Below are 12,477 nucleotides of genomic sequence, written 5' to 3'. Positions count from 1 at the left end.
GCAAATTCAAATGACGACCATACACATTAAGGGGAAAAACAGTAGTGTATGTAGTAATATATTTTTATCATGTGTGCACATAATTATTATTATTAATAATAATATTGTCAGGCTTCACGGTGGCAGAGGGGTTAGTGCGTCTGCTTCACAATACGAAGGTCCTGCAGTCCTGGGTTCAATCCCAGGCTCGGGATCTTTCTGTGTGTAGTTTGCATGTTCTCCCCGTCAATGCGTGGGTTCCCTCCTGGTACTCCGGCTTCCTCCCACTTCCAAAGACATGCACCTGGGGATAGGTTGATTGGCAACACTAAATTGGCCCTAGTGTGTGAATGTTGTCTGTCTATCTGTGTTTGCCCTGCGATGAGGTGGCGACTTTTCCAGGGTGTACCCCGCCTTCCGCCCGATTGTAGCTGAGATAGGCGCCAGCGACCCCAAAAGGGAATTAGCGGTAGGAAATGGATGGATAATATTGTCATTATTATTATTATTATTATTCCAGTGTGTATGTGCTTAAATGTTGTAATTATACAGTATTTTCACCATTATTTGTATACATAGCAACCACTAGGCGGAGCCATGACGTTTGTTTAAACCAGGGCTATTCAAAGTATGGCATAGTGAGCCTCCACTGAAAGAACATAATTCATTTGGGGCCTCCCCTGGAGGAATTTTCTGCTCATCTCTTCTAATGTTACCCTCTCATTATAGGGATTAAAAATCAATTGCGTTTTCCTTCAAAAAAACTGACAACAGTTTAGGAGGTTTGACAGCAATATTTTCTTAATTTTTCTAAAGCTGCTGAAATCTTAGCGTGGTCCTGAGAGGAGAAGTGCCTCACAGTTTGAAAGCCCCTGGTTTGAAACTCATAAGACTGCAAAAAATGCAGAGGTTACTTCTCCATGTTTTTTTAATGGCTGCTCATCAGGCTGTTTACACAACATCCATCACGCTGTATCACTTCAAGTGAATAATTAAACGTTTATGTTTAATGTATTATTTGTGTTACTACTCTCAGGGGCCCAGGTTGTTGACTTTTTTGAGCTAGGCATTTGCCAAAAAAGAACAAAACAATCATAGTTAATGTTTTCAGTTGAGCGTTCAAAGCTTCTTTGAGATGCATTATGTAGTCGGTCCATGTTCTGTGGTAATCTTGCTGAAAAAAGCTCCAAATAGATTGCAGGGTTGTCCCCACTGTCCTGTAATGAGATGGCTGTGTATCTTTTCTAGTGACATACTTGGAAGACACTTACCTGCAAGACTTGCAAAAATCCTCTGTTCACTGTGAAGATAAACACTAAAAATACACCTACCTTAATCTGCTTACAGGTTTCGCCGCTCGATGGACCACACACACACGGCGACAGAGCCTTAAGAGCAACTTAATACCTGACTGCTTCATCATCTTCAGAGTCTGTGCTTATGGTTTCTCGCCTGGAGGGGCTGTGCAGCCTGGACTGTTTGGCTGAGCCCCTGGACGAGATGAGCATGTCAACCCGCCTCAACCTCAACAGCCTGGGCAGGATTTGCGGCATCAGCCGCGGCAGCGACATGGTGATTGTGGACCGGGTCAAGAGGAAGAACTCGGTCAGGCGCATGTCGATCATCGAGGATGGACAAATAGCTGAGATTCTCTACCTGATCCCCAAGAACTGCATGATGGAGCAGCTGCCTTTTCTAAACCCCAACGACTATGTTCTGTGTGAGAAGCTGGCGGCCATACCTGCGGATGTGTCAGGTACACACACACACACACTTACACGCTACACACACCCCATTATTACTGCATATTCATTATTGTTCACTTGTTTTTTTCAACGTTACAACAAAAAAAGGTCTATGATGAATTCATGTTGGATCGTTTCGACCCGAATATAAGATGAGATCACTTCTCTTATAAAGTTGAAAGATTTTTATAGACAAATGAGTAATTTTAGAAAAATCAGGTGTTCAACAACTGATAGAACCCACCCCCCAAAAATGTCTTAAAAAGTGATTTCTCAATAACCATGGAGCCACTCTTTTTTTAAGCAGGTTGCAGCTGTATCTTGCCTGTTCACTTGTGTGAGTGACATTAAGAAAAGCTCTGATTTGCTTTGGGATAAATCGTTTGTTGCCGCTTGTTGGGTTTACATGTATTATTTGGTGGAATCTGAGCATAGGACAACCTGTTTTACAGTCTTTTGTTTGAGCTACTGAAAGTTTTGGCTCAATTAAAACCACATTTGATACCAAGGTGCAGATTGTGGGTCAGTTTCATCCAAGTTTGCTGTTTTTAAACACATTTTTGTCAAGTTTGTGCCGAAAAATACAAAACACACACACGTGTGTCATGAACCATCATGACGTTTGTGTTGTTTTTTCTGTCTCAAGCGTTTTTTCCTATCCAGTGCTTTTATTTTGGTTTCTGCTTCTGTTTTTGCTCCGTCTCACTGGGACTTCTCTTTTGGCTTCAGAGAGCTTATCTCCACACCTGCTTTTGAGTAGTGACTTCACTTTTGCTTCTGAGTGCTTATCTCCACACCTGCTCTTAAGTAGTGATTAGGGGAGTCGCCTGCCTCTGATCACTAATCAGGAGGATTTATCATCCAATGTCGCCCTTCTTACGACACTGGGTGTTTATTGACTGTTCGTAGTGTGTGCGTTTTGGTGATTATGTCTTTCCTTAATTTTCCTTGCCTAAGTACTTGATCTACAGCAGCAGCCAAGCCGGTGTCTTCCTGCTTTACGCCTACTAAAATGACCTTTTTCCTGCACGTCCCCTTGCTGTCTCTGCTTTTTGGGGTCACACCAAAAGCCAGAATCAACAACTAGAACAAAGATTAAACACATGTCATATACAAATAAACAGGAAAAAGACCTCACATTTGAATATAGGACTAGTGTTTTTGTATTGTAAATTTACTTTGGCATGCAAAAACATTAAATATTTAATCTAACAATGCTTACATTTCTTAAATTTTAGCAGTAGTTTTATTATTTTGGTTGTACTTTGCAATAGTGTACAAAAGCTGAACGCCATCATACTGAGATTGGTTTATTATTTTGATTACCTTTTTAGCTACGGTACATGACAGAGTTCAAATGTTTGAAAAAATAGCTTATTTTATCTGTAAAATATATTTATTTCTGTTTGTGCAAAGCTGAAGAAAAGGACACATAGTTACTAGTCAGTGGATGATGTCATGTTTTGGTTGTACCCACAGTCCTCATTTAGAACACTCATGCATGTATACGCACACACTCCTGCCCTCTGCCTGTTTGGGCCGCCCCTTTTTATCATGAAGCAGGAGTTGAGTTTGTTCTTCTCCTCGCTCTGATACACTGCACTTTTAATCCTGGCCTCTCCAAAAGACCGAGACAGCACCAGCATGAAACAGAAAGGTAGACCCCCCTCTCCTGTGTGTGTGGGTGTTTTTGTGGGTGATTGTCTTTGTGTAGCTCCTACATACAGTACCAGTCAAAAGTTTGGACACATGTTCTCATGCTGTTGAATGAGAAGTTGTGTCAAACTTGAAAACTGCTAGCATTTATTGACACATTAAGTGTATTGTTTCCTGTAGTAATGTCCAATGGGCTTGTTTTTTCATATTTCTCAAGTTGTCATAGCTTCGCTGAAGTTTCATTTTCCCTTTTAGGGTCATTTATAGGTGTTGCCATATGTAAAGAAACTATTAAAATGCAGTTTAGGTCATATTCTGTTAAAAAAAATAATTTATTTAGGCTAGGACTACTAAAATGGAATTTCCAGATGTATGCAATTCTGCAACGTTTACGGAAGTAAGGGGAAAAAAGGAGTAAAAGCAATTTATCGTTCTCCACTCCAAAATGTATCATCCAGTATTTTTAAGAGAGAAAATCCAAGAAATGATCAACACAAAAGCATGAAAATACACACTGTGTTTGCCAAGTGTGTAAAAGTGCAAGCTCAGCTGTCAGAGTTAAACATAGAGCAGCAATTTCACATTTGCATTGAAGAAAACCCAAAACAAAAACCCTTCCATTATTCTGTTTCCTGAGCGCGGGAAGGCACACATGAATGTTCTTTTGTGACTTAACTACTTAGTCAGAGTGAGGCTACTTTCACTCGCAGTGATAAGTAGGGGAAAAATGCTCTCATTCCGCCAAAACTACCTCCTCCTTCCACATGCCTTCCTGATAAATTCCACAAAAATCTCCTGTGTGTTATTCCGTACTCCCATCTTGCCTCACAAAAACACTATCATTTTGTGACTCATAACCGCCTCCCTTCTTTCCTCCTTTTCTTAGAATAATTTTTAAATAATTTCTTCAAATTACTTCATATAGATTCTCATGTACTGAATGAAGTGCTTATGCGTGCAAATGCACGATTAAGGGCTCATCTCAGGTTTCTGTCCATTTGCCGTCATTCTAAAATCAACGTTTGCTAATACTTGACAGCAGATCAGCTTCAATATCTGGAAAGACCGGTAATCTTGTGTCTATGTTATTTATTCTTTGTGCAAACATGTGTCCCATATTTTCTTAAATACACTTTAAAGCAAAAGGTTGGGTGACCTGTGGCGTATTCGAGAGTATTACATCCTACCATCAATGCTAATTCTAAAAACAAATACAGCTTAGAGGAACTTTTATTGAAGGCATAAAAATATCAAACCCACTAATGTTCCATATATTTTGGAATATAAAACAACCCTGAATGTAAAATATTGTTAAAACAAAAGTAAAAACATTTTCAGGATTTTTTTTTAAATTATGATTTTGGTATTTTAGCAAAGTATACTTCTTAGCTGCATCTAAGTTTTATCTTGCACTGCCTTATTGGTCACTTTTATATTAAAATTAGCATGTTATCTCTTTGAGTGTGTAACTTGCTAACTTGTTAACATTTGAGCTGCTTTTTTGAGTGGGTCTCAAAGTCACTGGTGTGTGTGAATGACTGGAAGAAAAGCTTTGACTAGTTTGGGGAGAAGTATTCTCCACCCCAAGTATAAGACGATCTGTCTCTCGTATACTATTTTCGTGGTAAAATGCATTTACTGGGGTGTTTGTGAGTGGCAAGAAGAAAAGCTCTGACTCGTTTGAGGCTGGGGTGCATGCATATATCTCCCCACCCCAAGTATGACGATTCGTCTAACGCAGGGGTCATCAACCTTTTTGAAATCAAGAGCTACTTCTTGGGTACTGATTAATGCGAAGGGTATACCAGTTTGATACACACTTAAATAAATTGCCAGAAATAGCCAATTTACTCAATTTACCTTTAATAAATATATCTATATATATATAAAAAAATGGGTGATTCTGTCTGTCATTCCGTCGAACATTTTTTTTCCTTTTACGGAAGGTTTTTTGTAGAGGATAAATGATGAAAAAAACACTTAATTGAACGGTTTAAAAGAGGAAAAAACACAAAAAAAATGAACATTTAATTTTGAAACATGGTTTATCTTCAATTTCAACTCTTTAAAATTCAAAATTCAACCCAAAAAAATGAAGAGAAAAACTAGCTAATTCAAATCTTTTTGAAAAAATAAAAAAAATAATTTATTTAACATCATTAGTAATTTTTCCTGATTAAGATTAATTTTAGAATTTTGATGAAATGTTTTAAATAGGTTAAAATCCTATCTGCACTTTGTTAGAATATAACAAATTGGACCAAGCTATATTTCTAACAAAGACAAATTATTATTTCTTCTAGATTTTCCAGAACAAAAATTTTAAAAGAAATTCAAAAGACTTTGAAATAAGATTTAAATTTGATTCTAAAGATTTTCTAGATTTGCCAGAATATTTTTTTAAAATTTTAATTATAAGTTTGAAGAAATATTTCACAAACATTCTTCGTCAAAAAAACAGAAGCTAAAATGAAGAATTAAATTAAAATGTATTTATTATTCTTTACAATAATAATAAAAGATATAACTTGAACATTGATTTAAATTGTCAGGAAAGAAGAGGAAGCAATTTAAAAGGTAAAAAGGTATACGTGTTTAGAAATCCTAAAATCATTTTTAAGGTTGTATTTTTTCTCTAAAATTGTCTTTCTGAAAGTTATAAGAAGCAAAGTAAAAAAATAAATTAGTTTATTTTAACAAGTGAAGACCAAGTCTTTAAAATATTTTCTTGGATTTTCAAATTCTATTTCAGATCTCTCTTAGAATTAAAAATGTTGAGCAAAGCGAGACCAGCTTGCTAGCAAATACATAGAATTTAAAAAATAGAGGCAGCTCACTGGTAAGTGCTGGTATTTGAGCTATTTTTAGAACAGGCCAGCGGGCGACTCATCTGGTCCTTATGGGCGACCTGGTGCCTGCGGGCACCGCTTTGGTGACCCCTGGTCTAACGCATACTATTTTTGTGGGGAAATGCATTCTTTGGTGTGTGAGTGGCAGGAATAAAAGTCAAACAAAAGTGAAAAAAAAAAAAAAAAGCTCTGACTCATTTACCCCGCCTTCCGCCCGATTGTAGCTGAGATAGGCGCCAGCGCCCCCCGCGACCCCGAAAGGGAATAAGCGGTAGAAAATGGATGGATGGATGGATCATTTGGGGAGAAGTCATTGTCTGCTGCCTGCTGGCTCACACGTATAATGATAAACATTTGTAAGATCCTCGAATCATTTTTTTTTTTCATAAATTTGTCTATAGTAATTCACTGCAACATGTTAACAAAATACATACGTACATTTCTATTATGACCATTTTAAAGGGCTGTGATCGTTTAGGAACTTTTGAATAATTGAACACATTGCACATTTATCCAGATTTTCACCAAAATGTTATGAGTTTCCTCTCAGATCCAAAGCAAAGTGTGTTGAAAGCCTAAGGTAATAATCATAAAGATTACGATGACCAGTGCCTCTCTTCCAAGGATATCTTCAAAGACTTCATTCAACCTTTGGAAAGACTACCGTAGTTTGGTAATCTTGTTTGTTTCTATGCACATGCCTGTTACCATGGTGACAAATCTACCCTGTTGCGGGGCAGATTTGGGGCCACATACCGATGGTTCTTGCCTCAATTTCATTAGCTTTCACGAGGCTTAGTCACGCAAATTTTTTGTAAGCACTGATGCGTCCAACAGGAAGAAAATGCCTGCTGAAATAAAAGTTTTTGTTATCATACAGTACACGAGAAAGTAGGACCTTTTTCAAAAAGCGGTCCACACACACAGTGGGACACATTGTCAGTGTGTCACATTCTTTCCCCGCGTCTCCTCTTCCAATCACAGGCGCGGCCCGTCCAGTTGCCCGTGATTAGATTGTACAAGCGTCCACTCTCTTTGGCTGCCAGTTAGCATGACAGAGATAGATGAAGAAGAATGTGCCTGGACCACGTGCTGCATTGTGACATAACGTTTCCCTCTCAGGGGTCCGGGCCCTTGACCTGTAGCGAGGCGCTAACTCTCTGCTGGGAACACACATCACGCTCAGGAATATCCATCAGTGTCTTGTTTACAGATAACTGGGATCTCAGCAGTTTTTATAATGACATGGTGATAAGAGAATGATTCATGACTTACAGTGTGTTCCACCCTCCACCGCAGTGCTTCACACCCGGAGCGATCGTCAGCCTCATACCCCTGCAGTCAAGAAGGTCATCAGATGCATGAAATGTGGGGAGGTCTGCAAAGGGGAGGTGCTGCGAGTCCAGTCAAGTCACTTCCACATCAGATGCTTCACCTGCAAGGGTCAGAATACCTTTCATAATATACTTCCCAAAACTTGTGAGCGGTTGTAAATAGTACACTATGCCCTATGCCAGTGGTTCTCAAATGGGGGTACTTGAAGGTATGCCAAGGGGTACGTGAGAGTTTCAAAAAATATTCTAAAAATAGCAACAATTGAAAGATCCTTTATAAATATATTTATTGAATAATACTTTAACAAATGTGATGTAAGTTCATAAATTGTGAAAAAAAATACAACAATGCAATATTCAGTGTTGACAGCTAGATTTTTTGTGGACATGTTCCATAAATATTGATGTTAAAGATGTATTTTTTTGTGAAGAAATGTTTAGAAATAAGTTGATGAATCCAGATGGATCTCTATTACAATCCCCAAAGAGGGCACTTTAAGTTGATGATTACTTATATGTGTAGAAATCTTTATTCATAATTGAATCACTTGTTTAGTTTTCAACAAGTTTTTAGTTATTTTTACATCTTTTTTTTGCAAATATTTCAAGAAAGACCACTACACATGAGCAATATTTTGCACTGTTATACAATTTAATAAATCAGAAACTGATGACATAGTGCTGTATTTTACTTCTTTATCTCTTTTTTTCAACCAAAAAGGCTTTGCTCTGATTAGGGGGTACTTGAATTAAAAAAATGTTCACAGGGGGTACATCACTGAAAAAAGGTTGAGAACCACTGCTCTATGCTGTATTGGCCCCAATATAAGATGACACCGAATATAAAATTAACCCTTTTGTGTGTGTGGGTTTCAGGAAGAAACCCACACACACACATTCAACTGTTGAAGTTGAATTTCTATTTCGAGACAATGAATATAAGACATTGTTTTAGATTTGGGGCAATATGATAATGAAGCTTGTAAGTTGAAGTAAGAAGTAGAAGCCATTGTAACATGAACAATAGCATTAAATCATTTTAAATGTCCCAGGTCACCCTTTACAGTAAAGTGCAATTTATTGTCATAAAGTGTAATTTTGTTTTACTATAATAATAATTTGTTTGATTATTTTATGCTATTTAAAATATAAAACAAATAACTTAAATTGTTTATTAATATTAATATTATTGTATTTTGTTAATTGTTTTGATGTATACTACTTGTAATAATTTGTGTTAATTTAGTTGCTGATCGTATAATGTAACAAAAATAACCATTACATGTTACATTATATTATAATTGTAATTGATATTATATTATAATTATTTGCAATAACTATAGTAATTATCGTTATAACACCAAACTAATGCTATAGGAAAATATTTTTGTAATTTTATTTCACAATAAATATGTACATACTTTTCTTTGATCCGTTTGTTTGATTATATTCTACAACTTGAAACAAAAACAAATGATCACAATTATTTACTGATATTAATATTGTTTAAATGATTAATAATTGTTATGATTATAATTGACCAGTATAGTGGTATGCTTTATATAGTAAAAAATAATTATAACAAACATTATTTATACTAATTCATAAAAAATAATAATTTATTAATGATACTAATTATTATGATGGTTATTTGAATTGTAGAAACTATGCTGACGAATGAACATGCGTAAAAAACTGTTTTAATGTACAACATTTTGCTAAATAACATGAGATGTGTTCAGATGGTCCACCAATGTTGCAGATCAATAAATGAGTGAGCAATGGGGCGGTATAGCTCGGTTGGTAGAGTGTCCGTGCCAGCAACCTGAGAGTTGCAGGTTCGATTCCCGCTTCCGCCATCCTAGTCACTGCCGTTGTGTCCTTGGGCAAGACACTTTACCCACCTGCTCCCAGTGCCACACACACTGGTTTAAATGTAACTTAGATATTGGGTGTCACTATGTAAAGTGCTTTGAGTCACTAGAGAAAAGCGCTATATAAATATAATTCACTTCACTTCACTTCAATAACTTTGATCATAGAGTATACCTCTTTTTTAGAACTTATGCATCATCCTAATTGGTTTTGAAGCTGTTATATACGGTAATATTACTACATATTGTGGCTTTAAAGTGAGCATGCACTGCTGCCATTCCATGTACTGCAAAAATGTCCGTCCCCTCCCCTCCTCCCTCGCGGTTACCAGACAACGATGCACAGGAGTTACTGCTTCATGCGACTCATGTTTAGCCAGCAGGCCATTGTCCTCACCTAATTAACCCTGACAGGCTTCTAGTGTTGTTGCCCTTGCGCTGTGTTTACCTCACAAGATAAAAAAACATAAATATGTACTTTCAGAAAATGGAATGCCTCATGAATGCTCCCAGGATTTTAATCAACAAAGAGGAAAGTGCATCATTGAAATTGTGTGCTTTTGTGGTGAAGAAAATTAAGATTAAAATTAAAGAGGAATGAGCAAATAATACAGCGGATTTTCTCAGTGGGCCGTAAAATCTTGACTACCAAATATTTCTTGAGCTTTAATTGCCGTATTTTAACAATAGCTTTGGAAATGTTTGCAAATAACGGTTACACACATGCCAAGTTTTTTCTGGATGGAAATAGACGAACACATAACTGTCCTTGGCATTTGGATTCGTTGTGGCAGGGTTCAGATGGACAAAACTGGGTTTGGTGCTATCATATAACAGAAGGAGTGTGCTTTGTGTTCAAGTGAGGCAAAACATTCTGATATTCGAGGCTTATTGGCTTCAAAGTTTCCAGGAGATCCAAATTCCTTTGTTGTTACACTCCATGTGTATTTGTGCAGTGTGTGGCTGCGACTTGGCGCGCTCCGGCTTCTTCTTGAAGAACGGAGACTCTCTCTGTCCGCTGGACTACCAGAGACTTCATGGCACCCTCTGCAACAGCTGCGGGGGATTTGTGGAGGGAGAGGTGGTTTCCGTCTTGGGCAAGACGTACCACCCGGCTTGCTTTGTGTGCACCATTTGCAAGTAAAAATAAATACACAAATTACATACAGTATATATAAATACAGTGTACCCTAGTCGAAGTTTTTATAATTGTGTACTTTCACCGTACAGAAAACCATTTCCGGCTGGTGATTGTGTCACCTTCAGTGGGAAAGATTGCATCTGCCAACGGTGTGTTAGCCCTTTGTCGCCTCCCCCTACTGGAGTCAGATATTCTAACAGTAAGTACATTTTAATAGAATTTTTTTCTCTCAAAAAGTGTTGATATGAGCCAGCAGAGGGCGATTATTTGGATTTTTTTCTCAATTCTAAGCAGGTAGCATTTACAATGCAATTGGTAATACAGTTGTAAAGGCAATGCTTACAAGTCATGCTGTCGCCGTGGTGACATATGTTTTACATCTGCATAATTAAAAATCCCACATTTGAGGACTGTCAAAAGTGCGGCCCAGTGGCCATTTGTGGCCCGCAACTCGAAAAAAAATAAAACAGTAAAAAGTTTAGAAAAAAGAAAAAAAAGATGTTATGTACTGAGAAAAAGCTGAAGTTTTAATACTAATAACTAATATTATATTTTGTCACCTATAACACACTATTTTTTTGTATTCATTTATTTAAAAAAAAAGTTTTAAATCATTACATATGCCAGTTTTTATGTCCTTTTTTTTAGCAAAATAAATCTATGTATTAAAATTTTGGTGGAAGTTTATTTTGAACATGCATACGATTTTAGCATGATATGATACATCACATATTTCAAATACTTTCATTTCCGTTTACAACCTGTCCTAAAAGGAGTAAGAAAAACCAAGCTTATTTACACCTACACATATGTTCACTTCCTGTAACACATAATGAATTCTAAATAGAACCATTCTCTTACAGTCTCTAGTTAGGTCACTTATGAGTTGCATAATAACATCAGTAATATCTTTTTTATTTTTTATTTTTATAAATTCAAAACCTTCCATCCATTTTTCTACCGCTTGTTCCTCTCGTCGTCGTCGGGGTGCTGGAACCTATCCCAGCGGCACCCGGGACGCTTATCCTAATTATTTTTCATACAAAGTTGCTTTAGAGTATGAGTTTAATAAACAAAAATATGTAGTGTGAATGTGAATGTGAATGTCTATCCGTGTTAGCCCTGCGATGAGGTGGCGACTTGTCCAGGGTGTACCCCGCCTTCCGCCCGATTGCAGCTTAGATAGGCGCCAGTGCCCCCCGCGACCCCAAAAGGGAATAAGCAGTAGAAAATGGGTGGATGGATGTAATGTCACATGAGCTACTTTCACCCTTTAGGGAACATTGTGAACAGACATTGAACTGTATTTGTGCACATGTTGTCACATAAATTCAAGAAGTTGGTATTATAACAAATTTAATATCCTTCTAAAATGAATTGATATTTCAATCCGTATCAGAAGGATTATGCAGTGATACCAAAGCCGGCTGCCCTTTTTTGTTTTTGAATTATTTTGTTCATGCTCTGCTTAGATTGAAATTGAAGTCCACATCTGGCATAATCTCTTTTTCCTGGAACACAAACATGTTGATATTTTTGCGTGAAGTCACCCCTCCTTGACTATATTTAGTTGTGTTGACACACACCCATGCTCTAAGCTGGGCAACATGTCAAAATAGTGACTTATTACAGACTTACCTCAGTTTGACCTTGACTCACTTGGAACTGTACATACAATGCCGCAGGGATTAAAGAGGCAATTCTGTAAGACTGAACGAGACAAGAAAAAGTCACTTTCACATCTACATTTGCACATTAATATTTTCTTTGAACACTGTGTGCGGAAGCTTCGGAATCCTTGTTTGCTTCTTTTTAGCTAATTCAATATTTGCAGTCCGTTTATTTGATTTTTATTGAAATCATTTGTGGTATTTTAATAATTTATTTTATTCAAAAAGT

General features: G+C 37.0%; 1 protein-coding gene across 7 annotated transcripts in view; it reads left to right on the top strand.

Moving 5' to 3' along the window:
* Positions 1–14: 14 nt before the first annotated feature.
* Positions 15–12,477, top strand: part of LOC133558145 (actin-binding LIM protein 1-like) — a 31,467-nt gene continuing 19,004 nt past the window's right edge. For 6 of the 7 annotated variants that reach the window (XM_061909306.1, XM_061909304.1, XM_061909303.1 and 3 more), the window contains exons 1-4: positions 15–1,735; positions 7,529–7,672; positions 10,394–10,577; positions 10,668–10,777. In XM_061909306.1, coding sequence (XP_061765290.1) covers positions 1,420–1,735; positions 7,529–7,672; positions 10,394–10,577; positions 10,668–10,777 — 754 coding nt within the window. In that variant the 5' untranslated portion in view covers positions 15–1,419. Of the gene's footprint in view, positions 1,736–2,584; positions 3,382–7,528; positions 7,673–10,393; positions 10,578–10,667; positions 10,778–12,477 lie in introns of those variants that run through there. The other variant, XM_061909305.1, reaches the window with a different exon arrangement.

Source organism: Nerophis ophidion, linkage group LG08 (assembly GCF_033978795.1).
Source record: "Nerophis ophidion isolate RoL-2023_Sa linkage group LG08, RoL_Noph_v1.0, whole genome shotgun sequence".
Classification (NCBI taxonomy): Eukaryota; Metazoa; Chordata; class Actinopteri; order Syngnathiformes; family Syngnathidae; genus Nerophis; species Nerophis ophidion.
The sequence above is the reverse complement of the archived record's forward strand: the minus strand, read 5'-3'. Positions and strand labels throughout refer to the sequence as shown.